Consider the following 27,423-nt stretch of genomic DNA (forward strand, 5'->3'; position numbering starts at 1 on the left):
CCACATGCCTAGTCTGGAGGCATTTGGTTTTCGCTGTGGCATCTGTAGCTGAAGTACAAGCACTATCAGATAAAAAGCTCAACAAATTTCTGTCGCAATCATTGGACTGAGGAAAACGGATGGCAGTCTTTAGATGAAGAAGTCGATGCACGGCATCAGATACAGACTACATCAGGATTGTTTTCTGTCTGACTGTTTTTGCAAGCTGACAGAACCACTTTGGACTGGACTGGACTGCTATGTAAAGTTGGTGTTGGACTATTTGGAACCTCTTGAAGGGACCAGTGACGCACAGCAAAATCTAAGTCCCTTTTGTCTTGTTTATAAATTAATAAAATATCAAATGACAAGGATCCATTTTAGATGATATGCAAAACAAATAATGAATGTTTTTTCCATTCGTTTAATGGAAAGAATATTTCATGAGGTGAAAGATGAAATGCTACATTCAACTCGGCTCTGCCTCATCGAATGGAACATTTCATCTTTCACCTCATGTTTTTACCATTGAGCTCACAGGGTTCTCCCCAGAAATTTTTAGTATAGCAGTGCAACTACCACCCAAAGCAGTGTGCAATGCTTCCACTCATAGTGCTATCCAACCTTACGTCCTGAAGTGGTAAGACAAAAATGAAAACCTTTTAGTTCTGTTTCTGGTCTGACTCTGTGTTGAACTGTTGATTAGTGAAATTAATCTAAAATGTTTGATTCCTTGGACACACTGTATACATGTTATGAATGTGCATTAAACATATTTGAAAGAAAAAAGAACGCACAGAAAGACAATTTAAAGTGTGGGAGATTCCAGACTTTTTTTTATACATTTTCCCTGCATAATTTTCAATTTGAAGTTTTAATTCCCAAGTCACGATATGAGCAGGCTGGGGGCATTCAGTTCAAAGTCTGAAATTCTCACCTTATCCTTGTGATTCAGATTTTGACACCCTATATTGTCAAAAAAGAAAAGAAAGAAAAGAAAAAGAAAACCTTTGGAAATCACAAGTGGATGAGTGGCCTGTTCAGCTTTTTTTTTTTGTATTTTGTTCTTCACAGTGGAGCTGGTAGGTTTTATTTTTATTTTATTTGACAGAGTCAATCTTGACGTGAGATTTTTCTGTAATGGAGCAGCATGCACGTTTTTTAGGTCGTCTGTCAGACAGCCTGATCTGTCTGATCATACAGTGTATTTCTTAGATTTTTCACATTTATATCGATAACACTTGGCATGCACAAAGCTGAGCATTGAGCAAACTGTTAACAGGCTGTGTCCATGATGAAAGGACATACACGCGTATTAAGTCTTCTCACAGTAGAAAGCGGCTGCTTTTACCATGACTGCATCAAAATGAACAGTTATCACTTAAAAACGAGTTGTCATAATATCACACATCGCACTTTGTAATTAGTCTGTGGTTGTTAACGTTAGCAGATACATTCCATTCAAGCGCACGCTCGGACTTTTCCTCAAAAAAACAAAAACAAAAACAAACAAAAAAAACAAAACTGTAGGAAACACTAAGAAATGTTATGATTTTGGTGCATCCTGTCCTTTAAAACACAGAAGATAAGAATCAATGCACGCCGCTATCCAGCACAAAAATCTCAAAGGATGAAACTGTATCTCTGCACCTGAAAAATTCCTATTTCTGTTCTGCCACTTTCTTCATAACAGCCTCCCTGTTCACTGTCACAGGGGAGGTGGAGCCTCATTCTTAGCCTCTGATCTGTTCAATCCCGTGGCAGATGGCGTCAAAATGAGCCAGCTGCGCACGGCCTTCGGCCTCTGTGATGGTTAGCACCGGCATGCCCCCTCCCTGGACGGACTGGCGATCGCAGCGCCCTGCACGAGGTTTGGTCACCACCAAGACAAAACCAAAAAAAAAAAAAAAAAAAAATGCAGATACCGCCCTCTGATCATTGGGCTTCATGTAACACTTGCATTTTCTCATGGTTTGTGTCATTTGGATGTAAACAGGATAAAATAAAGAGCTCAAGTTGTTTATGTGAAATTTCACATAAACAACAGATTACCACCAAGTCTCGTACTAAAACATTACTTGATGACACCACAGTATAGTGGTGCTAGATGACAGTGTAACGGTGCAGAGCCATGATTCCAATGTCTGGGGAAAACCCTGACTTATAAACATTCATTATTAGTATATTAGCCAATTAACTTCTGCTATGCTGTATTTGCATTATGAATAAATAATGCCCATATTGAATTTATTCTACTTCTTGTTACATGAAGATTTAAAGCTGAATGTGACTTCTGGATTGATGTAACTAATATTTCATTGTGACTTATAGTCTGGGAAATATGACACTGAAGATTTTCAAACTGGTAGAGCTTAGAAAACTGACTTTGACAATCTATGACAAGCTTACCCTTTGAGTTGGTCACTGAGGCTGTTGACCAGTAACCGATGCTCCTCTGCATCTTTGGTTTGTTGAAGTCGAACACTGGCAAGTTGATTCTGTAGTTTCTCTGACTCATTCTGTGTGGCAACAATAAAAACACATCAATAACCAAAGATTAAATTCAAAACTACTAGTTAAAAACCCTCACAACAAGCAGAAGACAATGACAGCAGACCCTCTGGAGAAAAGTGCAAAAAGATACTTTTATTAAGAAAACACATATTACCACGTTATGACTTTTTCTTTCTATGACTTTGGTGGGCGCCAATTATGAAGACAGTTCAGCAGTGAAGTGTAATTCACCAAACCCAGTGAGTCTGCAATAACACTGAACTCACCTGAGACATTACTTTAAAAACATAACGTGTCTAAGATTAAAAAACCACACCACACCATAATTAGCCTTCACCGCCAGAGGTGCTCTCTAGCGCACACATACATCAACACACCTGAGAGACCCAAAATGGCTGTTCATCTTCATCTACATCAAACGTCACCTGTGTTAGAAGGTTTTGTTACACAATCCCAGTACTTGTTATCATGCAAGTCACTATAAAAAAGTGGTGGATTATAAGTGTTCTTAGATGCCTTTTCAAATTGTCAAACCATTGTATAATCAACACTGGAGCTAGAAGAAAAATGGGTGTTTGTGCAGACAGACGTTACCTGTAAAGCCTCGATGCGAGCTTGCAGCTGCAGCCGATCCTCAAGATCATGACAGCGCTCCTCCAGGCTCAGTATTTGCTCTTGCAGTTGGTTTCTTTCCAGCTCCAGTTCCTCCACAACAGACCGTAAGCCATCTGTAACAATGATGAAGGGCAGCCAGTGTTTAAGACATCATAAAACAAAAGATGTGACATCGAGAGATTCACACACATTCAAATGTCAGCAATTTAATCAACTGAACCCCAAATATCTTGACTTTTTTTATTTTTATTTTTGCTCCCATCATATTTTTAGTCACTATGGGATAATTTATTTTACATTGCACCTGTTAGTCCTGCACCTTTATGGAAATACAGCAATCATGGCTAGAAGTGGTAAAAACTCAAAAAGATCTTTTGTGTTGTATAACACAAGCTTTTGGTCTGAAATAGCCATTAAAAATGCCTATTAGCATGGCATTGCACTTTTGCCTGAGTTCACCTGTGTTGGGGGTGGGGTTAGGGGAACTCACCCACAGTGAAAGTTTGACAGAGAGGAGGTGACAAAAGCAAAGTGGTCAAAAATAACAAAAAAACATCTGATATAATTTTTCCCCCTTTATCTGGCTTAAATGTAAAAAAAATAAATGAATAAAAACAACAAAAATACATTAGGTACTGTGCCATGGTAGCTGATTGTTTAGTCTGTCATCACATCATGTCGGTGAGATTTTCATTAAAAAAACACACACACACACACACACACACACACACACACACACACACACACACAGGGATGCAGAACAGGACAGGTGTCAAGGACTCTGATGAGACAGACCACAAGGAGACAGGACATAAAAGACACAGAAGCACTGAAAACCCTGGCCACAAACCAAACCCCAACATCATGTACTGAATAAATCTATTTTTTCGTTAATTTGTAAATGAGCCACACAGTAAAGTGATTCTGATAAAATATCATTGTTTAAACGTCAACTTTGGTGAATTTTATTGCCAGAAGCATTGGGTGTATACAGTTCAAGGACAGTCAGACATTTGAAAATCTGACAATAAAGTCAATTTTTACAGATTCTGGATGTGATAAACTGATTTTTTTTATATGAAGAAAACACATTTCAAACCCACTAGCGGCTTGTAGGTCTCAGAGGGTTAATTATTTTGTACATCTCTCAAGGAGGAACAGAACTAGTAAAAATCACAGGTAGACAAAAACACTGTAAGGCCATGATCAGAGGATGCAGTTTATTTGAGAAAGATCATCCTGTGTCCCATGGGCTTCCTAAAAAACCCAAAGATTCACTGATAAGCAAGACATGAATTATTCAAGAGTCTAAAAAGCAATTCAAGAGTGAAGGCTTAGCCACACTCAACCAATGAGCACGTCATTTAACGATGCATTCCTTTTCACAAGAACTCACCGTCCCTCCAAATTCTAATTCCATTTTTTTCCAATTCCAAATTTTAAAGGTTCTTTTAAGCCCCTTTCACATTGGGGCTGCTCCCAGTTGTGTCATGTGTCATCATGACGATGCCACGTGGAAGCAACCTAGCGCCGAGACGATGCAGCTCAGCGCCACAACAGCGCGAGGGGCGCAAACAAAAATTAAACATGTTTAATTTTTGTTTGCGTCCTGTGCTCGACGCAGAATTAAGTGGTTTCAGCGCACGTCAGAGCAACAGGACGGTACTCAGCATGACTGGAAGCCACACACTCACAAGACAATGTTACCCGATGCCAATTTATGATTCCTGCTGTGTTCCATTGTTTCGGCAGTATAAATCACAAAGAATTGTTTTTATACTGTCTACTCAATGCAGTAAAAACTACATGCTCCAAAAAAAAAAAGAGCACAGAAAAAAAATGTTGACTGCAGCTTCTCGCTCTTCTCTCACAAAAGTGTTTAAATAAAATCCAAAAGTCCTGCTCACAGACTGATTGCCAGAAACAGGACATGTTCACATCCAGTAAAAAGTCCGGACATCTCCAGTCCACTCACGGATGGTTCGTTCACGCGCACACATGTGAACAATTAAAAGAATGGCTGCAGGCAGTTTCTCACTCTTCCCTCAAACTCTCTCATTACTGTGTTAAAAAAAGGACAAAAAGGACGTAAGTCCTGCTCACAGACTGATTGCCAGACACAGGACATGTCCACATCAAGTATAACTCCAGACATCTCCACATTTACTCATGGATGGTTCGATCGGGCACACATCTCGCGGTCACAGGAGGAAAGAAAAGCTATAATAGAACTCAGAGCGCAGCCCTACAGCCCTGCACAAGAACAAATATAAACTAGAAGAGAAATCAAAGTGCACAGTCTGGCTGTAGCCAAACTGTGCACTTTGATTTCTCTGTGCAGAGAACCTGCAGGCTGCGTTCTCACCTTCTCTCTGCCCCCTGCTGCACGCAACTGGCGCAGGTATTCCTGCGTCCTCATGACGCCACAGGAATCAACTCGAAGCAGGTCCGGTGTGAAAGGGGCTTTACACACACACTTCTTGATTTGATTTTGGGTTTTAATCCATTTGCACCACTGTAACAAACAGCCACTGTGACAACAAGAGATGGGAAAAGAAACAAAGAAAGAGAGCATGCAAACAATGAATGAAATAAAAAGAAAACTTACCACAGACGGAGAGAATCTTTTTACCTACATTTATATGATCTGACAACACTTCAATGTCAGGAAAATGCACTCATGCCACAAATACTAGCCAGCTCAACTAGCATGCACATGTCTAAACATATTACTTTAAACTGATGAAAACAAACAATTTTAGGAGTGTATATAATCCTGGACTGGATTCACTCTCAGGATTGTTCATGAACAACTTAAAAATGAGCTTCATTCAGTTTGACACAAACATAAATACATAAATAAATGAGCTCACAAACATAAGCAGGATAAACTAAGCTCACAACCAAACAAAAACATAAAAAATGTAAAAAAAAAAAAATTTTTGCAATACTGACAAGGTAGATTAGAAAAGATAAATAACAATCCAACACTCAATCAAAACGTAAACAGAGTGTAAAGTTGAAAATAACCAAATATTCACCCAAAGGATGTTCCCAAAGTAAAGTGCAGATGACCACGTGCATGCTTGTGTAAACTGTCTAGTCAGTCTCACACCTGGATCAGGAGTACTGTATTCCGGCCACCAACCTCCCATGTTCTCTCCTTCCATTGGGGTTGTGCTTTCTGATGTACTGCACCGGTCCATAAATGGTGGCTGGCCATCAAAGTCAAAATCCTCCTGCAAAGTAATTGAACAAAATCCTTTAAAGGACATGTTGCATGTTATTTAACACAACATCAGACTCTACTTCCTCTGCAGACTTCGTTTGTATGGAGTCAATCAAAAAATAATGTTTTACCAGGCAGTTCTAGAGAGCCTAGTCAGATATGGCATGACTGCCTGGTACGGCAACCTCTTAATTTAAAACAAAACTTAACAGACAAATTGACAATGCAATGAAGATAATTGGAAAGAAACAATATCAGTCCCTCAGTTCACTCTACGAAGAGTCTGTTCTGAAAGCAGCTCAGAGGATACTGACGGATTCAGCTCATGTCCTCCATACAGAGTACACTCTCCTTCCCTCTGGGAGAAGGTATAGAGTCTCTTGGAGCAGACTGAATAAACTCAAAAACTCATTCGTCCCCATGTCTATTAAATTGCTAAACAATAATGTCTAAATCTGGAATTGTGCAATACTTATGGTGTTTCTCTTGATTTCCTGTCATGTTAATTTGTTATAGATGTGGCTGTGTTTCTATTTGTATTTGTTTGTTTTCCTTTTGTAAAGGCACTTAGCATGAGTCCAAGACAAATTTCCCTAAGGGGATAATAAAGTGTATCGTATTATATCAAAGTATTCACTATTGTAAGTCTATCCGCGCACATGCAGTAATAATTAGTGGTTGATGTATTTTACTGCGATTATCTTGCGAATTATCCTCACTCGGCGAGTGAGCAGGTGATGACTCAAATTTACAGAAGATGTAGAGAGAGGAGACCATACACTTCAACCCGAAACTCTTAATATTTTCTGAGTGCCGGATTTGGATCCTAACATGTGCTGACTCTGCTATCTATGTCACAGGCTGCTATTTCACAGGCTGGCTGAACATGCAGATTTGTTACATTGGGAAAAGCCAAAATACGTTATTTTCAAGAGATAATGGACTTTCTATCTAATGTGCCAAAATCGTGAGGACTTTGTGAGGAGCTGGCGGCGGAGCTGCTGTGGGAGCATGCCAAAATAGCAGACATGATTGGAGAAAGAGTCACTTTATTAAGTGGCTGAGAGAGTCCAGCAGCCGTGGCTCATGGTCAGTGAGCTGGTCACACCTGTCTGTGGTCAGCCCCTATGCAGAGGTGGGCTTGAACACAGTGGCACTATGGAGGACATTTGTCCACAGGAGGATGGCATGGAGCTGAACATGGTTCTGCAGCTGGGGATCACGTGCCATCTGTGTGATAGTGCCCCTCGGAACGTCTTTGATAGTGTGGACCTACACATTATTCTCGGGCTGGCAATTGCGTGCCATCCATGCGTGTTGGTGCCCGTTGGAACCTCTTTGATGGCCTGACATTATTCTCTGGCTTGCAACTGCGCATGATCCATGTGTGACGACTTCTTTGATGGTATGGACTTTACATATTTAATCTTGGAAAACATTTTACAAATGGGTGAGTGCCCCTGAGTTTTTTCCTTTTGGATTTTGTTCACCTCAGTGGAGTTGGTAGGGTTTGTTAATTTTATTTTACTTTGAGAGAGTCTGTCAGATTTTGGATCTCGATGTGCGTGGAGTTTGCTGTCTGGAGCTGCTCACCGTTTTAACCCCATTATGCAGTGCATTCCAAAAGTATTCACAGCACTTCACTTGCTACAGCCTCATTCCAAAATGGATGAAATTCCTTTTTTTTTTCCCCTTAAAATTCAACACACAATACCCCATAATGACAATGTGAAATAAGTTTGAGATTTTTGAAAAAAAAAAAAAAAAAAAAAAAAATCAAACAAACAAAAAAAACAACAACTAAGAAATCACATGTACATAAGTATTCACAGCCTTTGCCATGAAGCTCAAAATTGAGCTCAGGTGCATCCTGTTTCCACAGATCATCCTTGAGATGTTTCTACAGCCTAAGTGGAGTCCACCTGGGGTAAATTCAGTTGATTGGACATAATTTGGAAGGACACACACCTGGACACATGTAAGGCCCCACAGTTAACAGTACATGTCAGAGCACAAAACAAGCAGATTGGAGATAATACGGATCTTTGATTTTACAGACAGCTTTAGTTTTTATTTTATTACTGTATCTTGAAAAAAAACTTTCCTGCTTGACTGTGGAAAGGCTAAAATTACAATACAATGCAGTTTGTTTTCTGTAATGGAACACATTACATTGACCAGAGCGCAGTGGTCAGTCTGTGTGCAGGACGGTGTGTTCACAGACTCACTGTTTGCTGAGCTCTTTGGAAATATAATACACATCCATAACCCTATGAAAGGCATGTTGCAGCCTTCATCATACGAGTTTTCAAATGTTAACAGTTATGCTTTAGATTTATACTAATGTTTTATTATAACCACAGACATTAATTAATACATAGACTGCACACTGTACCATTGTGAGCCTGCCCAACAGCTCCTGTGTCATGGGGTTGCATTTAAGGTCACTGGTAATTGGCACTAACCTGCTATATAATAACCTGCTGGACATCTTGGTGAAATTCTATTAATATATCGCTTAAGACCCAACGTGGGTAAACACAAATCACAAGAGGGTTACAGGGGAGATGTCTGGAGGTAATTGTACAGTCATAAATGTATGCTATGAATATGAATGTTTCTACTAGCAGTCTTTTCTTTGTACAGACTTCACTGATTCCTTTCTTTCAAAGCCCTCTTGTCATGGAGCTGGGCTCTTTTCTAATATCTTCCCTATTTCTTCAATTCTGAAATTGGGACATCAATTGGGACTGAAAAACGGCAAAAGGAGCGCATCCCGAGTCTCACTGGTTTAACATAACCATGAAGAAAACATGTTTATTATATTCTGTCAAATTTGTCAACCAAAAGTGATAACTGATGTCACAGCACAAGCACAATTTGTGTGACCACCTACCTGCAGGCTACGCTGAGCAGGAGCAGCAAGCTTCTTGGCTCTGTGTTGTTCGAGCACCCGAGCTTGGGCCAGCTCCTCCTCCAACTCCCGCTGCCGAGTGGCCAGTGCTGGATCGGAGCAGCCAGGAAAGAACCAGTCATCCTCAATCAGTTTTGTGCCACAGAGAAAGGGGATGAGAAGGTTGGTGTGGATTGTGGATGTATGTAGGTGTGGTGTGGATACCAAAGGTGATGGACAGAATGAGGCCACAATGAAACAAGACATTTTTAGTGACAGAAAAACAAATCTGAGAAGCCAGCCAAAGTGAGGGCACAGATATGGGCAATTCTGATGAAGGCAGTGACAAAGAGGCAAACGTAGTTGCAAAAAGTTTCAATACTAAAACACAGCAGACAAACCATACAAATGAAGACAAAGAATGAGAGAAATAAATGCAGAAGAAGAAAGCATTACTTCAGACTACACATATATTTGGACTCCTGCATACGAGGTCTGTCTGTAAAGTATCGTACCTTTTTATTTTTTTCAAAAACTATATGGATTTCATTCATATGTTTTTACGTCAGACATGCTTGAACCCTCGTGCGCATGCGTGAGTTTTTCCACGCCTGTCGGTGACGTCATTCGCCTGTGAGCACGCCTTGTGGAAGGAGTGGTCCCGCCCCCTCGTCGGATTTTCATTGTCTGGAAATGGCGGAATGAAAAGGACTTTTTTTCCATCAGAATTTTTTCAGAAGCTGTTAGAGACTGGCACCTGGAAACCATTCGAAAAATTTATCTGGCTTTCAGTGAAAATTTTACGGGCTTCACAGAGAATAAGGACTTTAACTACAGGTTTAAGGACCCCTTTAAAGGACGGTCGGTGCGCCGCGCTGCGAGCTGCGACGACCCGGCACAAACCACTGGATCATTTCTAAGCTGATGGCTCTGTGGATACCAGACCGTCGTGTGCTCTTTCTCTGGTTATCACAAGACCTGGACATCAGCCATTTTCCGGCAGATTTCACTTTTAACAAGAGATTTTGTCATGGAAAGCCGCGCGGAGGCTTCGTAAAGGTACGATACTTTACGGACAGACCTCGTATGTGAACACATGGGGAAATAGTTCAAAAGCATCATTCAGATCAGAGCCGTGCACACTGAGTTTGCACAGAAAGAGAAGAAAAGCTGCAATCAAATATGTAGGGGTGCAAAAGGGAGTGAGAAAGAAAAAAAGCCAATTTTTCACAGTATCTCTCAAAGGCAAACATTTCATAACTGCTTCATCAAAAGGAAACATGAGCAGCCATTCATAGTGTGAAACCAGAAATATGACAATCTTGAAGGGAATCCACTTTAACTGTGATTTGTATTTTCATTTTGCAGCACAAAGGGCACTGCCAAAGTGACAAGGCACGAACAGGATGATCGAAACACATTCCCATCTGTTTTGTGACAACAGGCTGATTTCGATGCATTAGGCAGAGAAAAAGGTGAGGGTGGCTAGAAGCAGCTCGAAGCAAAGGGTGGAGCAGGAAGGACCAGCCTTCCATCAAGTGGAACGGCGGTCAGTGGGGATGACAATGGAAATAGCAAAGTTACTTAAGCAAAGGGGCAGGTTTTCTCACAAGCACGTTAGAGTACAAATTAAGGAAACAATATTTTTCACCGAATGCTTCAGATATCTTGCCGGAAAAAAAAAACAGTTTAGTCATTATTAGAAGACATGAACTGTTTAAGTAAAAACAGGAGACACAGGAAGTACTCAAAGAGAAAACTGTTGTTCTTATGACAAGCTTTAAAGTTGGAGTCACATTTAAAGGACATTTGTGTGAAAACAATCTGGTGAAAATGAAAATAACAGGGGTGTCGGAAAAAAATCGATTCACATCCGAATCTCGCTTCTTATTTATTACGATTCTGAATCGATCCAAAATGTCCAAGAATTGATTTTTAGAAAGCATTTTTTAAACATAATCTTGCTACTCGCTGCGTGTACTATTTGTCAGGCAACGGCTTCCGTACTACAGCGTCCCCGTGAGAGGGGGTGGTCCGGCATGTTTCAAACACTCGTGAGCTGCAGAGTTCAGTGGCTGTAGCATAGCATGGCGGACGAAGAGCTAATTCAGCCAGCACTGTCTTTGCTGAAGGCAAATGTTTGGGCACATTTTGGATTTTATTATTTGTTGCATAAGAAGGAGCTTGACATCACTCATGTAGTGTGCAGAATCTGCAAAATGAAAGTCAAGTACTTCGGAAACACTTCAAATCCGCACGCCCACATGCTACGCTATCACTTGGAGGTAAAAGAGGGGAGCAGCGGTATCTACCAACTACTGACCAGCGCTTCGCTAAACTGCCAGCCAACTATGAACGAGGAAAGCAGATAAGTAAATTTACATCTAGAATCACTTGATTAACCTTGTAAAGCTGCATTTTCTTAAACATAATTTTTTTTTAAGTAATATAACTATTTCTCAGAGCTCTTTGAATCGAAAATCGATTCTGAATCGAATCTCGATTCTGAATCGAATAGTCACCCCAAGAATCGGAATCGAATTGAATCGTGAGTTGTTGTATGATTCACATCCCTAGAAAATAAACTTGTGAACACAACCTTGAGTGTTTCTCATGCCATAGATTGTGTACTTTTCAGATAAAAGTTATCAAAACTGTACAAATATGTCTTTCATATCCAAATATGAATTTTAAGTGAAATGTTTCCAAAAACATTCATTTTTTTGTGAGAAAAATAATTTAAAGTATCACATATCTGTGTTGAAATTGAATAAAGTAATGGCTTTCTTTGAACCTTAGATTATGTTCTGTTCTTGTGAATAAGCATTTTTTAAGTTATTTCAGCATATATCATGGCCATTCTTACAAGACATTGCTGCAGAAGTCCAGTGACAATATCCATAGGAACTTTTGCACATTTAGGTAAGAATTTCACCTTGCTTTCTTCCTGTAGTGATGGTTTTTAAAGGTTTGTGTGTGTATGATACATCATTTTTGCAGAATTTTGTGCTTAACTGAATTATAGCCAAAGGTAGCAATTACTAGTATAAGATAAGAAATTCCATAGAGTTTGAAAGCGTGAAAAATTACATGGCAACATTACAATGCACCCCCCCCCCCCCCCCCCCCCAAAAAAACAAAAAACAAAAAACAAAACAATCTGATTCAATTTTGATAGTTAAGTCACCAAAATTGAACTTGGTGTGCTCACTTTGATAGGCTATAACAAGTTAATTCTGTATTGGCCTAATATGAGAAAGATGATTTTTTTTTTTAAATGACAAAATCACTGCGTTTTTTTAAAATTGAAAACATTCTGAACATTATAAAGTAATCTGATTGTTATTGCTTTTGTAAAGAGAATAATCAGTCAAAGCCATCAGAATATGTTCAATATTGAGTGAGTCAGCAGGAAAGAATGCCTAAACTTGCTTGCTGGATCTTGCTGATCAATTTGTGCTGACCCATGTGAGGCAGGAATGATGCTGTGGTAAAAAATTCTGTTTCCTAGCAACACTGTGCTGAATATGTACCCATATGTTGAGAAAATGGTCTTTAATACACTTATTTTAACATATGATTGCTATGATTTTCCCCAGATGGACTTTGTTTGTAACTTTTCACCAATAAATGACCTGTGGCATCAAAAGTAATGAAGAGTGTGCAGATTGATTTCCATATTCCTGAGAAAGTTTTACATCAGAAACAAATACCTACAGACTCAAAATGAAAAACTGATGTTTTGGCCATAATGTCCTCTAAATGTGACTCAAAGCTTGAAGTATGCCTTATGATGTTATCGCAGAGATAAATTTTATTCTGTTTATGCCTCAGAATGTGATGCCACAGAACCATTATATTTATATACACAAGCCCAAAGTAATCAGCAGTTTCACACGTTCATAACGAGAGATTGTTTAACTATGTTTATATCACAGTTGTCTGCTTTATCACCCTACAGTCACATTAGCTACAAATGAGGAAGACATGCAGTTGGTGGTTGTCCTTTGAAGGGTGTTCCCGGGGTGGAGCCAGCTCGTGGCTACCTGCTGCCAATGTTTAAAAATAGACAGAAAAACCCAAAGAAAGGACAGAAAAACCCAAAACCGTCACTATGGGTTTTTGCTCCGTGCTTGACTCCTTAACTGATCCAAAGTCCACTGATTTGTTTCAGTCCAATGTCCTTCAAAGTTAGGTTCCTGTATTACTAGTTAGGATGCTAATAAGTAACTTCGTAGCATGTCTTGTAAGTCATTTACAGTAAGACAAATAAGTATTTGATCCACTGTCGATTTTGCCACCTACAAAGAATGGACAGGTCTGTAATTTTTTATCGTAGGTACACTTCAACTGTGAGAGACAGAATCTAAAAAAAAAAAAAAAGAGAGCCACTGGCTGTGTGTTTTGGGTCATTGTCATGCTAGAAGACCCAGCCACAATCCATCTTCAATGCTATTACTGAGGGAAGGAGGTTGTTTGCCAAAATCTAGTGATACATGGTCCCATCCATCCTCCTTTCAATATGGTAGAGTCGTCCTGTGTCCTTTGCAGAAAAGCACACCCAAAAATGAAGGTTCTACCCCAAACTTCACAGTTGGGACGGTGTTCTTGGGGTTGTTCTCATCCTCCAAACACAGTGAATGGAACTGATACCAAAAAGCTCTATTTGGTCTCATCTGACCACATGACCTTCTCCCATGCCTCCTCTGGATAATCCAGATGGTTACTGGTGAACTTCAAACGGGGGACCATGATCCCAGCTCTCTTCAGGTCATTGACCAGGTCCCCCGTGTAGTTTTGGGCTTTCTTAGAATCATCCTTACCCCATGACGCGAGATCTTGCATGAAGCCCCAGACTGAGTAAGATTGACAGTCATCTTATGCTTCTTCCATTTTCTAATAATTACACCAACAGTTGTTGCCTTCTCAACAAGCTGCTTGCCTGTTGTCCTGTAGGCCATCCCAGCCTTGTGCAGGTCTACAGTTTTGTCCCTGGTGTTCTAAGACAGCTCTTTGGTCTTAGCCATGGTGGACAGGTTGGAGCATGATTGAGTGTGTGGACAGGTGTCTTTTATACAGGGAACCAGTTCAAACAGGTGCAATTAACACAGGTAAAGAGTCCAGAATAGGACGGCTTCTTAAAGAAGAAAAAACAGGTCAGAGCCAGAATTCCTGCTGGTTGGTAGGTGATAAAATACTTATTTCATGCAATAAAATGCAAATTCATTATTTAAAAATCATACAGTGTGATTTTCTGATTTTTTTTTTTTATTCTGTCTCTCACAGTTGAAATGTACCTACAATAAAAATTACAGACCTCTCCATTCTTGTTGGTGGGAAAACTAGCAAAATCGACAGTGGATCAAATACTTATTTACCTCACTGTAAGAGGTGTTATCTGGTTATAAAAACAGCATGTTTAGATTTAGAAGTGTTTATTTCTCTCTAACCTTTATAAAATATTTGAGGAAAAATTCCAAGCACATTTGATTTATACAGAAATAAGCCATTTTGGCGTGTTTCCGCAATCTTTGCTTATTTTGTTCGAGCGAGCAGCCAACTGATTGGCAGTCGGCATGTTGCATCACTCTGCATAAAATAGACTTCTTATCTATTCTGGCCCCATCAAGCAGTTGATATTGTGGCCGTTGTCTCTTATTACTGCAAAATGCCCATTATGACTGAAAATGAAATCACTTGGTCTCCATTGCTTGTAGTTAATGTGACCGTAGTAGGGTTATGTTAAGTGGAATGGATAATTTTCATTTTATTTTTCACTTTCTATGATTGCAATAATTTATTTCAATTTTTTAAATTGTTTAAAAATATTAAGACTCAGAATTTAATTATCTCTCTGAATCCCAGAGACATTTTCAAATGACTTGTTTTGTTCAACAACAGTGTAACAAGATAAAATGTCAAACTGAATTCACATTAAACTTTTACCCGACTGGCTTGGTAATATTTAAAGCCTGATCAATTAAAACCACTTTAATACCAGAATAAGTCATTATTTTATGGATACACAATGGTTTAAATCAAATTAACTCTTGAATCAAAATGTCACAGTATGCAAGCAGGCTGAGTCGAGTCAATCCAGAACAGCTTGACCTGAACCTGTAAATATTCTGCAAAGAACTGCTGCTAAATGGGTTATCATGGCGCAGCAATTAATGCTGTTGCATTAAGGTACTTCATTTTAGCCACAGTACATTTAACAACTACAAACACCAAAAGTAGATTATTTAAGACACGTTTGAGTTGACCAAAACTGTTTGCAGTTTTCTATTTCAACAATTAAATAAGGGAAGAACAAACTGACACCCAGAGAAAAAGAAGGACAGAGGAATGGTAGAGAAACACAACAGTGGAGTAACTAAAATGACAAACTGTGACATGCTGCATGGCACTGTGCTGCCTGTAATTCACCACGGTGAACAGTGCTGGCAAACAACAGACAGCACAGCGAGCAGCAGCACCACAGCAGGTGTGGAGGAGCCTGCATGCACAAAACTGATGGGAAACTGTTCTGTGTGGCTGCTCCCATCCCTGGAGCCGGGGCCTGGAGAGGGGGAGTGGGGGCTGACGTCCACGAGATGGGAGGCAGCGTGGGAGTCAAACAAATGCTCCCCATTGACACCAAAGAGAACGAGGGGGAAAAAGAACAAAGACAAACAGAAATGGTTCAGACAGCAGAGAGTGTGAGGTCAACATCACGCAGCACACGCTAAAATACAGTGAACACGTTAGTGTGTGCCCGAGTTCGCTGTGATTAATAATCGCATTTAAATGTGAAATAACTGAATATTATTTAGCAAATATAGTGTTGGAGTAGAGCACGTGGTTAGCATGGCCTGTTTAATGACTGAATAATAAATAACCAATCATGAAAGTTACTGCAAATCACTCTTAACCACAACTCGCTCAATGCCCCAACAACCATAAACAGACCATATCAGAAAACTGTCTCCTCCGTGAACTAAGAATTTCATTTCTGTGGTGTTCCTTCAGTTTCCACAATGCAAGATATACCCAGGCCCATACGTATTTGGACAGTGACAATTCCCCCCCCCCCCAATTTTGTTTCTGTATGCTGTCAGTCTTTTAAGAAAGAAGCAGATCTAGAGGAGGGGGTGCTGCTGCTGAACAAATGTGTGATAAAATACGAGAAGGGTCTTGCATCAACAAAGGCTGACTGATGAAAGCCCCTATGTGCAGAAATACAAGATTTCCAATGTTGAAAGTAAAATTTAAGTATTAAAAAAGTCAATATTTAGCTTCCCAGATTGTCTTACAAAAAGGCTTTTAGATTTTGGTGGTGAGGGGGGCACCCCTTCCCCTGAAGCTGTGTCTGACCTTGGTGTGGAAAATAATCATTTGTTGAGAGATGCTGCTGCAAAACCAAATTACTGACTGATAACTATAGCAACGCACATTGACAGAATTCTTGTGCTTGTAAATGTGTGAAACACAAGTCCAACAACACCTGCCACAAGTAAATAAACAAGCCAGCACAGCCTCATCCTTTCATCAAGTTGCACCTTGCTATGACGTGAAACTGTAGGTTTCAAACTGGATAGTAACATGCGCTTTCATTGTTTTCTTCTAATCCAGTACATGCTGTGTGAGACCAGAGCACATAAAATTAAACTACACCAAGTTGTCAGGCTTAGACTGCATTCCTTTTCCAACAAGTAACTTTGTTACATTATACTCACAAACAGCTAATAAACAATACATTTTCAGCAGGAAATGCCTATTTATCCAGGGGGTAAAATGGTGATTCTATTCATTTTGCAGCGGAGAAGATCACGGGCACCTCTCTCCCACCCCTCCAAGAACTGTACAACACTCGCCTCACCCAGAAAGCCACTAAGATCGTAAGTGACCCCACTCATCCATTACGTAGTCTCTTCAGCCTGCTGCCGTCGGGGAGGAGACTGCGCAGTCTCCAGGCCAAGACCAGCTGGCTGAGAGACAGCTTTTTCCACCAGGCTGTCAGGACACTCAACTCCCTCCCTGCTTTGCCCCCTTTCCCCCTGCTGCCCTCCACTCACACATAAACACAAACTGGACTGTTTCACTTTCCACTCCAGCCAATTCCCTAACCTCCCTAACCTAAGCTGCTGTGAAGATATTGCACTTTATACATACAATACTCTCTGCACAATGATCAACAACTGTATATATTCTTGCTCTGGTCATGGAATTTGCACATATCCATTACTGCTGAATGTTGTCCTTCCACTTTGCACTACAAGTATTTGTTTGTTTACAATTTACCTTTTGTATAATTTTGTTACAATTACACTATTACAACTTTTTTTTTTTTTTTTTTTTTACAGCTGTTAGATCTCTACACTTGATATTTATACTTTATTATATTTCTTAAATACCTTCTTTTGTGAGGTCAGGGAGTCCAGAGATGAGGTATTTCAGTTCTCAATATGTCTGTGATGTATTGTAGAAATGACAATAAAGCTGACTTGACTTGACTTTCTGTGAGGGTTTAGGGCAGTACTGTGTAATAAAGTCACAGTCAAATGTGTGCCACTTAAGCAAAAGTTTAGTTGGGGTCAGGTCTGCTGTTCATTCCACCTTTAGTCAAACAGCTGATCAAATGAGTCTGTAATCTAGGTAACAGCCTTACCCTCTCGCTCCTCCTCCATGTGGTTAATCCGGAGCACCATGGCAGCCTTCTCCTCCCTGGCCCGGTCTCTGGCAGTGACCGCTTCAGTGACCATCTCCTGCCACTCCAGGACTTGGCTCTGAGTGTCATCTGCACTTCCTGATTCACTGGCCTGTGGGCAGAGGAAATTAGGTTTTCTATGGTGCACTAAATGAAGACTAAATGAAAGAGAAATTCAGAACCAGGACTAAGCTCCCTGACCTGAGAGGCAGCCCTCTTGGTGAACTGTTCCAGGTCTGCCTGTAGTGTCCTCTGTTGCTCCTCGTATACGACCAGCTTAGCCTCAAGCATTTCTAATCACAAACAGACACACACTGTTCAACAAATATGCACAATCACATCACAGACACAATTTTACTGATGTTGTTGCAAAATTCTCCAAACTACTGGCTGTTTCTATGACTTTATATTTAAAATGTGGTACCGTTTTTCATTCTTAGCTCTTCATACTGGTCAAGTTTCCAGAGGTATTCCTCACGCTCCTCCTCCAGGGATATGACACGATTACGCAAGGCCATCAGGTCCGGAGGTGCAACTCCAGACTAAAGTGCACGTAGTAAAAAAATAAATAAATAAATAAAATTTTGAAACATTGGTAAATAGCAATAATTATTAAAATTTACAGCCTGACCTGGCTTTTCTTCAACTCCTCCTCCAACTGTCTGATTCGAGATTTGGACCAGGCTTTCATTTTCAGAAACTTGGCCTCTGATTTGCTGGCCTCATCCGTTTTGTGCTTTGCTTGGGCTATTAAAAAAAAAAAAAGTTCTGATTACTTTAAATAAATATTAACATTAATGGCTTAAAAGTAATGAAACGCAGAACCTGTCAGCAGAGATCCCATATTGCATTTCACCAATGCCATCACTGTGCTGTCAATATTTTTTTTTAAGACAGAAAACCTGAAGTTGTAGTATTAAACTACTTGCAAAATGGAAAAAAGAAAGGGGAATGCAAATTTAAACCTTTACTTTTTTGTAATTATTTTTTATCTCCCTTGAACATGGCAGGTGGTGCTGATAACACAATAATAATATAACGCAATGCTAAAATACCCTCGGCCGTATGAGCATTGTGTTCTATATAATTTGCAGTTGTTTAAGTAATTTAAGTAGTTAGGTTCCAAAAACTAAAGTGAGTTTGCAGCGAGCAACCAGACTGTGACGTTACGGTGCAACTCAACTCTGACTGGATGTCACCCCCGCCACTCAAAAACTAAACTGAACCCCTTGAACACGAACATCTGCTAAATGGCTTTTAAATCACTTCAGGAGTATTACTAGGTTCTAAAAACAGTGTTTTCAGTTTCAGAAGTGTTTATTTCTTGCTAGCTTTTACATAACATATGACAAAGAGGTTATATTTACACACAAACGAAACAGAGTTTCCACCTAGCCAGCAGCATGTGACGTCACCAGGCTAATGTCCGCTGGAGCATGCCAAAAAAATTAGGTACAGAATGCAACTTTTTAACCTCTTAAAATATGTCAAGGTTAGCCATCTTCGAACTTCTCCAAAGTCTGTGTCCTAAGAATGTTCCCTGTGAATTTGAAGACTGTGGCAGGAATAGAACTGGACTTATGCTGAACACAGACAGACGGACAGATGGACAAATGGACGGACGCCAGGTCTTTGCAATACCCGATGGCCATATTTTGGCCTCGGGTAAAAATAACTGCAAAAAGTGCATTAACACAAATAGATATTATTTGCTAGATGGATTTAAATTGGGGATTGGGGATGGTGTTTTAATAACTAAATGAAAATATGTTTTTAAAAAGGTTAATATTTCTTAATAAATATTTACCAAGTTTTCATTATTTCTCAAAGGGTTTTTAGGTGCAGTGAGTGTGCCTAAAACTTTTTCATCACACTTAGATATAATGCACATGAATGAAAAATCAACAGAACATGAATGCCAACCTTCCAGTTCAGCCAGCCTTTCAACAGAGGCTGAGTCAGTGGGTGAGATTCGGCTGTCTGAGGCCTCTAGGTTTGACTTCTGCAGACTGGAGGCCTTCCTCAGCTCCTCCAGTTGCCTCAGAAGGTCCTGCTGGGTTTGGGCCATCTGTGCCTGATGCTGCTCTATCATTCTTTGCACCTCCACCTGGTGTTTCTCCATCAGGTCACGAACCTGAGCACGCATCACATGCTTCTCTGCCTCCATCCTGGATTCCAGGCTCTCTCGCTCCACCTGCAGCCGCCGCAGCCGCTCTGTTAGCTCCTGCAGGGAGAAGGTGAGAAGTTGAAATGACAAGTCAGTAGAACAAAGAAGGTGGGTCATAACTTCAACCAAAATTGGCAAAGGTTATGTTTTACGCCCGTTTGTTTGCGTGTTTGTGAAAAGCCTGGAACCCACAGTTTTTCATATATCATTATGACATTTTTACTGAAGATTCAAATCTTGATAGGCAAGAACTGATTACATTTTCAAGGTCATAGGTCAAAGTCAGGAAAAATCCCTATCTTTAACATTGAATGAATTTTCAAAAGTTCATAACTCAAAAAAGATCAAATTTCTTTCATGTGACAACATTGTGTAGGATGGTGTCCTTTATTGACTGATAAAGTTTGGTCCCGATCTGATCCAGATTACAGATTTTGTGGCCATTTATATTTAATATTGAAAAGCCATTTAATGTACGTTACATTGTATCTTAATCAAACTTGTCCCAATCAATGTCATATTTGAAAGTGAGGTGCAGACTGGCACTCACTATCACCTGACAAAGTTTGATCTGGATCTGATCCGGACTGTGGATTTTGTGTACATTTGAATTTAATAACGAAAAGCCCATTTGATGTACATTTTGCATTATATCTCAATCAAAAGTGCCTCAATCACTCCCATTTGTGACAGTGCGGTGTAAACTGGCACTTTCAATGAATAGACTGATCTGCATTGCAGACTTGGCGAATATCTGATTTTACCATTGAAAAGCCCTTTTGGTCAATATTTAGTTTAATATTTTAGCTAATGAAAAGCCACTTCTAACAGGACTTTGACCTTGAAAGTTTTTTCCAAGGTAAAAATTTGATTAAACGAGTTCTGGTGGAGGTTTGAGATCTACGAGTGCAGTGCTCTAGTTTAACTTGTGGGAGAAGTTAAAACATGGTTGTGCATTCTTTCTGACCTTAATCTGCTCATCTCTGCCATCCACTTCTCCTTGGAGAACATCAATGACCTGAGCTTTACCCAGCAGCACCTCCTCCTTCTCATGAAGCTTCTGCTTGAGAGCTTTCAAAAGCTTAAAGGGAAATAAAAACAGATTTACTTCAAACTTAGTGTAGTGTACTGTGTGCCAAAATATGTCAATTAGACAAATGAAGTCACCACCTGCTCCAAGTCGGCACTGGCATCAGACTTTGCAGCAAGCCTGAAGAGCTCCTGTTCATGCATCTGGCTGACCTGTGTCAACTGGTTATCTTTTTGAAGAATTATGTCTTTAAATGTCTGGATCTACAGAAGAAAAGAAAATATCCATCACGAGCATAACCAAAAGACAGCTAAACCTCATGGAGGCAAAATAAGGAGCAGCATCAACAACGCACATTCTGCTTATACATGGTCTCCTTCTGACTGTACTGCTCCTTCTCTGTTGCCAGCAGGTTTCTGAGGCTCTCAGTCTGCTCTTGAAGCAAACTGTAGCGCTCCTCCGCTTCTCCCACCTTTGTGGTCAGACTCTGCACCAGCAGCTGCAGCTCCTGCACCGCTCCACTGTCCTGCTGTACTGCTCCACTCTCCTCTGCAGCCTGATGAAAAGACGCTCAGTTAAATACCAATAATACAGACAGATTGAAACAAGCTGCATTATAATCACACATACAGTTCCTGTCAGACTCTCATGAAGGGCTTGAAATTGATGTGTCAAGCTGCAATTCCTTGATCCCAACAGTTATACCCCATTACATAGGGACAGAGTCCGTTCTGCATCCCTTGTGGGAGCAAGAAATTGCAGAGAATGCCACAGAATGCCATAGAAATGCACAGCGGATGCCAGACTCGAGAAATGCACACTACATGCCACGATCTCCATGGTAGCCATGAAGTATGGGCTGCACCTGACAAATGCAGAAGAGTTTCTAAGGCTGGATGGTGCTCAATACAGCAAACTCCATGCACAAAACACTGCACAGACAATGCCATGATCGCCAAATAGACGATGAATGATCTGGGCTGTGTGCCGTGATATTTATGAATAAAGTTCACGTCATAAAGTGCTGTTATAAAGCTCAAAAGGAGTTTCTTGTGAGCTGATGTCCACAGAGATCATCAGAAAGTTTTGTGTGTGTGTGTGTGTGTTCAAAACTTTGAGCAGAGAACAGACAGAGAGCTTTGTCTTATATTTTTCCTGCGGTTGTCCAATGGACATGCTGGGCTTCTGAAAGCTCTGGCATCAATTCAGCACAAGCGGACAAGCAGTGCAGTTCGGCTGTCATCAAAAGCACCGGTCATGTCAGAGGTGTTGGACTTGCACTGTTGAAGTAATCTGGTCCCTGAGTACTGTTATGATGACAACCTGTAGTATTAACTAACCAGCAACCTGTCACTATGGCAGAAAGAACAAGCCCAATATTAAATGAATCCTTTTCCCACATTCCACACAGTGCGTATTCAGTTTGGATTTATCTTGTATGAGTGTTTGTTTTTCTTACAACTGCCGTGCACCTGACGGCACCTGCATGAAAACACTTGACATGGAACATTTTAATATACAGTAGGGCACAAAAGTATTTAGTCAGTCCCTGACTGTGCAAGTTCTGGTACTTAGAAACATGAGAGAGATCTGTAATTTTCAACATAGGTACACTTCAACTGTGAGAGACAAAATGAGAAAAAATAAAATCCAGGAAATCACATTGTAGGATTTTTAAAGAACTTAATTGTAAATTATAGTGGAAAATAAGTATTTGGTCACCCAAAAACAAGCAAGATTTATGGCTCTCACAGACCTGTAACTTCTTCTTTAAGAAGCTCTTCTGTCCTCCACCTGTATTAACGGCATCTGTTGGAATTCCTTATCTGTATAAAAGACACCTATCCAAAGCCTCAAACAGTCAGACTCCAAACTCAACAATGGCCAAAACCAAAGAGCTGTTGAAGGACACAAGGAAGAAAATTGCAGATGTGCACCAGGCTGGGAAGCATGAATCTACAATAGTTAAGCAGGTTGGTGTGAATAAATCAACTGTGGGAGCAATTGTAAGAAAATGGAAGACATACAAGACCATTGATAATCTCCCTCGATCTGGGGCTCCACGCAAGATGTCATCCCATGGGGTCAAAATGATCATGAGAACAGTGAGCAAAAATTCAGAACCACACAGAGGGACCTGATGAATGACCTGCAGAGAGCTGGAACCAAAGTAACAAAGGCTACACACTGTGCAGAGAGGGACTCAAATCCTGCAGTGCCAGGCGTGTCCCCTTGCTTAAGCCAGTACATGTCCAGGCCTGTCTGAAGTTTGCCAGAGAGCATATGGATGATCCAGAAGAGGACTGGGAGAATATCATGTGGTCAGATGAAACCAAAATATAACTTTTTGGTAAAAACTCAACTCGTTGTGTTTGGAGGAAGAAGAATGCTGAGTTGCATCACAAGAACATCATATCTACTGTGAAGCATGGGGGTGGAAACATCATACTTTGGGGCTGTTTTTCTGCAAAGGGGACAGGGCGACTGATCCATGTTAAGGGAAGAATGAACATGGCCATGTGTCATGAGATTTTAAGCCAAAACCTCCTTCCATCAGTGAGAGCATTAAAGATGCAACGTGGCTGGGTCTTCCAGCATGACAATGATCCCAAACACACCACTCTGGCAACAAAGGAGTGGCTCCGTAAAAAGCATTTCAAGGTCCTGGAGTGGCCTAGCCAGTCTCCAGACGTCAACCCCATAGAAAATTTGTTGAGGGAGTTGAAAGTCTGTGTTGCCCAATGACAGCCCCAAAACATCACTGTTGTAGAGGAGATCTGCATGGAGGAATGGGCCAAAATACCAGCTACAGTGTGTGCAAACCTGGTGAAGACTTACAGGAAACATTTGACCTCTGTCATTGCCAACAAAGATTATGTTACAAAGTAATGAGTTGAACTTTTGTTATTGACCAAATACTTATTTTCCACCATAATTTACAAATAAATTATTTAAAAATCCTACAATGTGATTTCCTGCATTTTTTCCCCTCATTTTGTCTCTCATAGATGAAGTGTACCTATGTTGAAAATTACAGACCTCTCTCATCTTTCAAAGTAGGAATACTTGCACAATCAGAGACTGACTAAATACTTTTTTTAACCCCACTGTAGAAATACTGAAGGTACAATACGTTCATTGGCCTTTTTCCAAAGCAGAGATCACAGAGCTCTGTGTGACGCTTCAGTCAGAAAAGGACAAAGTGAGTTTTCTGAACCTAACAATGGTCACATCACTTTATTTCAGTCCTTGCAAAGGTTTTTTTTAAAAAAATCAGTTTTATTTTTCATGGCTGTCAGTTGTTTTCAAGCCATAGAAAGTCTAGGGATCCAATGATGCACAACCCCAATTCCAAAGAAGATGGGATGTTGTGTAAAATATAAATAATAACAGAATACAATGATTTGCAAATCCTCTTCAAACTATATTCAATTGAATACGCCACAAAGACAAGATTTTAATGTTCAAACTGATAAGCTTTATTGTTTTTGTGCAAATATTTGCTCATTTTGAAATGGATGCCTGCAACACATTTCAAAAAAGCTGGGACAGTAATATGTGTACCACTGTCTTACATCACCTTTACTTCTAACAACACTCAATAAGCGTTTGGGAACTGAGGACATTAACTGTTAATGCTTTGTAGGTGGAATTCTTTCCCATTCTTGCTTGATGTATGACTTCAGTTGTTCAACAGTCCGGGGTCTCCGTTGTCGTATTTTGCGCTTCATAATGCACCACACATTTTCAATGGGCGACAGGTCTGGACTGCAGGCAGGCAAGTCAAGCACCCGTACTCTTTCACTACAAAGCCACGCTGTTGTAACACGTGCAGAATGTGGCTTAGCATTGTCTTGCTGAAATAAGCAGGGATGTTCCTGAAGAAGACATTGCTTGGATGACAACATGTGTTGCTCCAAAATCTGGATGTACCTTTCAGCATTGATGGTACCATCACAGATGTGTAAGAGCCATGGGCACTAACACACCCAACACCATCACAGATGCTGGCTTTTGAACTTTGCGCTGCACAATCTGGATGGTCTTTTGCCTCTTTTGTCCGGAGGACACGACATCTATGATTTCCAAAAACAATTTCAAATGTGAACTCATCAGACCACAGCACACTTTTCCACTTTGCATCTGTCCGTTTCAATTGAGCTTGGGCCCAGAGAAGGTGGCGGCGTTTCTGGATGTTGTTGATGTATGGTTTTCGCTTTCCATGGTAGAGTTTTAACTTGCACTTGTAGATGTAGCAACAAACTGTGTTAACTGACAATGGTTTTCTGAAGTGTTCCTGAGCCCACATGGTAAGATCCTTTACACAATGATGTTGATTTTTAATGGAGTGCCGCCTGAGGGACAGAACGTCACGGGCATTCAATGTTGGTTTTCAATCTTGCCGCTTATGTGTAGAAAGTTCTCCAGATTCTCTAAATTTTCTGATTATACTGTGGACTGTAGATGATGGAATCCCTAAATCCCTTGCAACTGAATACTGAGAAACATTGTTCTTAAACTGTTGGACTATTTTTTCACGCAGTTGTTCACAAAGTGGTGATCCTCACCCCATCTCTGCTTGTGAACGGCTGAGGCTTTTGGGGATGCTCCTTTTATACCCAATCATGACACTCACCTGTTTCCAATTAACCTGTTCACCTGTGGAATGTTCCACACAGGTGTTCTTTGAGCATTCATCAACTTTCCCAATCTTTTGTTGCCCCTGTCCCAGCTTTTTTGAAATGTGTTGCAGGCATCCATTTCAAAATGAGCAAATATTTGCACAAAACAAAAAAGTCTATCAGTTTGAACATTAAATATCTTGTCTTTGTGGTGTATTCAATTAAATATAGGGTGAAGAGGATTTGCAAATCATTGTACAACCCCAATTCCAATGGAGTTGGGACACTGTGTGAAATGTAAATAAAAACAGAATATAATGATTTGCAAATCCTCTTCAACTTATATTCAACTGAATACACCACAAAGACAAGATATTTAAGGTTCAAACTGATAATCTTTCTTGTTTTTGTGCAAATATTTGCTGACTTTGAAATGGATGTCTGCAACATGTTTCAAAATAGCTGGGACAGTGGTATGTTTACCACCATGTTACATAACCTTTCCTTCTAACAACACAAAATAAGCATTTGGGAACTGAAGACACTAATTGTGAGTGTCACGATTGGGTATAAAAAGAGCATCCCCAAAAGGCTCAGCCATTCACAAGCAAAGATGGGGCAAGGATCACCACTTTGTAAACAACTGCATGAAAAAAAAAAAGAGTCCAACAGTTTAAGAACAATGTTTCTCATTCAATTGCAAGGAATTTAGGGATTCCATCATCTACAATCCATAATATAATCAGAAGATTCAGAGGATCTGGAGAACATTCTTCACGTAAGCGGCAAGGCCGAAAACCAACAATGAATGCCAGTGACCTTCGATCCCTCACGCGGCACTGCAATAAAAACCAACATCACTGAGTAAAGCCTGTAAGGGTCAAGTGACAATAAAAGTGAGTCCGAGTCTAAAGGATCTCACCACGTGGGCTCAAGGACACTTCAGAAAACCATTGTCAGTTAACACAGTTTGTCGCTACATCTACACGTGCAAGTTAAAACTCTACCGTGCAAAGTGAAAGCCACACATCAACAACATCCAGAAATGCCACCACCTTCTCTGGGCCCGAAATCATTTGAAATGGACAGAGGCAAAGTGGAAAAGTGTGCTGTGGTCTGATGAGTCCACATTTGAAATTGTTTTTGGAAATCATGGACGTTGTGTCCTCCAGACAAAAGAGGAAGGAGACCATCCAGATTGTTACAAGAACAAAGTTCAAAAGCCAGCATCTGTAATGGTATGGGGGGGGGGGGGGGGGGGGGGGGGGGGGGGGGGGGGGGGGGGGGGGGGGGTTCGTGCCCATGGTATGGTCAACTTACACATCTGTGATGGCACATCAATGCTGAAAGGTACATCCAGGTTTTGGAGCAACACATGCTGCCATCCAAGTAACATCTTTTTCAGGGACGTCCCTGCTTATTTCAGCAAGACAATGCCAAGCCACATTCTGCACGCGTTATAACAGCATGGCTTTGTAGTAAAAGAGTGTGGGTACTAGACTGGCCTACTTGCAGTCCAGACCTCTTACCCATTAAAAATGTGTGGCGCATTATGAAGCACAAAATACGGAGACCCCAGACTGTTGAACAATTAAAGATGTACATCAAGCAAGAAAGAAAGAATTCCACCTACAATGCTTCAACAATTAGTGTCCTCAGTTCCCAAATGCTTATTGAGTGTTGTT

At 40.4% G+C, this 27,423-nt stretch overlaps 1 protein-coding gene across 1 annotated transcript in view; it reads right to left on the bottom strand.

The window, feature by feature from the left end:
• si:ch211-220f16.2 (golgin subfamily B member 1) overlaps nucleotides 1-27,423 on the bottom strand; it is a 105,563-nt gene that overhangs the window by 38,671 nt on the left and 39,469 nt on the right. Inside the window, exons 7-19 of the mRNA XM_034184597.1 lie at nucleotides 21,472-21,672; nucleotides 21,257-21,379; nucleotides 21,054-21,167; nucleotides 19,843-20,143; nucleotides 18,551-18,666; nucleotides 18,344-18,461; nucleotides 18,121-18,212; nucleotides 17,881-18,031; nucleotides 9,234-9,340; nucleotides 6,224-6,347; nucleotides 3,088-3,221; nucleotides 2,871-2,918; nucleotides 2,389-2,498 (exon numbers count right to left, since the gene is read on the bottom strand). Of these exons, the coding sequence (XP_034040488.1) occupies nucleotides 2,389-2,498; nucleotides 2,871-2,918; nucleotides 3,088-3,221; nucleotides 6,224-6,347; nucleotides 9,234-9,340; nucleotides 17,881-18,031; nucleotides 18,121-18,212; nucleotides 18,344-18,461; nucleotides 18,551-18,666; nucleotides 19,843-20,143; nucleotides 21,054-21,167; nucleotides 21,257-21,379; nucleotides 21,472-21,672 (1,739 nt within the window). The remainder of the gene's footprint in view (nucleotides 1-2,388; nucleotides 2,499-2,870; nucleotides 2,919-3,087; nucleotides 3,222-6,223; nucleotides 6,348-9,233; nucleotides 9,341-17,880; nucleotides 18,032-18,120; nucleotides 18,213-18,343; nucleotides 18,462-18,550; nucleotides 18,667-19,842; nucleotides 20,144-21,053; nucleotides 21,168-21,256; nucleotides 21,380-21,471; nucleotides 21,673-27,423) is intronic.

This window comes from Thalassophryne amazonica, chromosome 2, assembly GCF_902500255.1.
Source record: "Thalassophryne amazonica chromosome 2, fThaAma1.1, whole genome shotgun sequence".
Classification (NCBI taxonomy): domain Eukaryota; kingdom Metazoa; phylum Chordata; class Actinopteri; order Batrachoidiformes; family Batrachoididae; genus Thalassophryne; species Thalassophryne amazonica.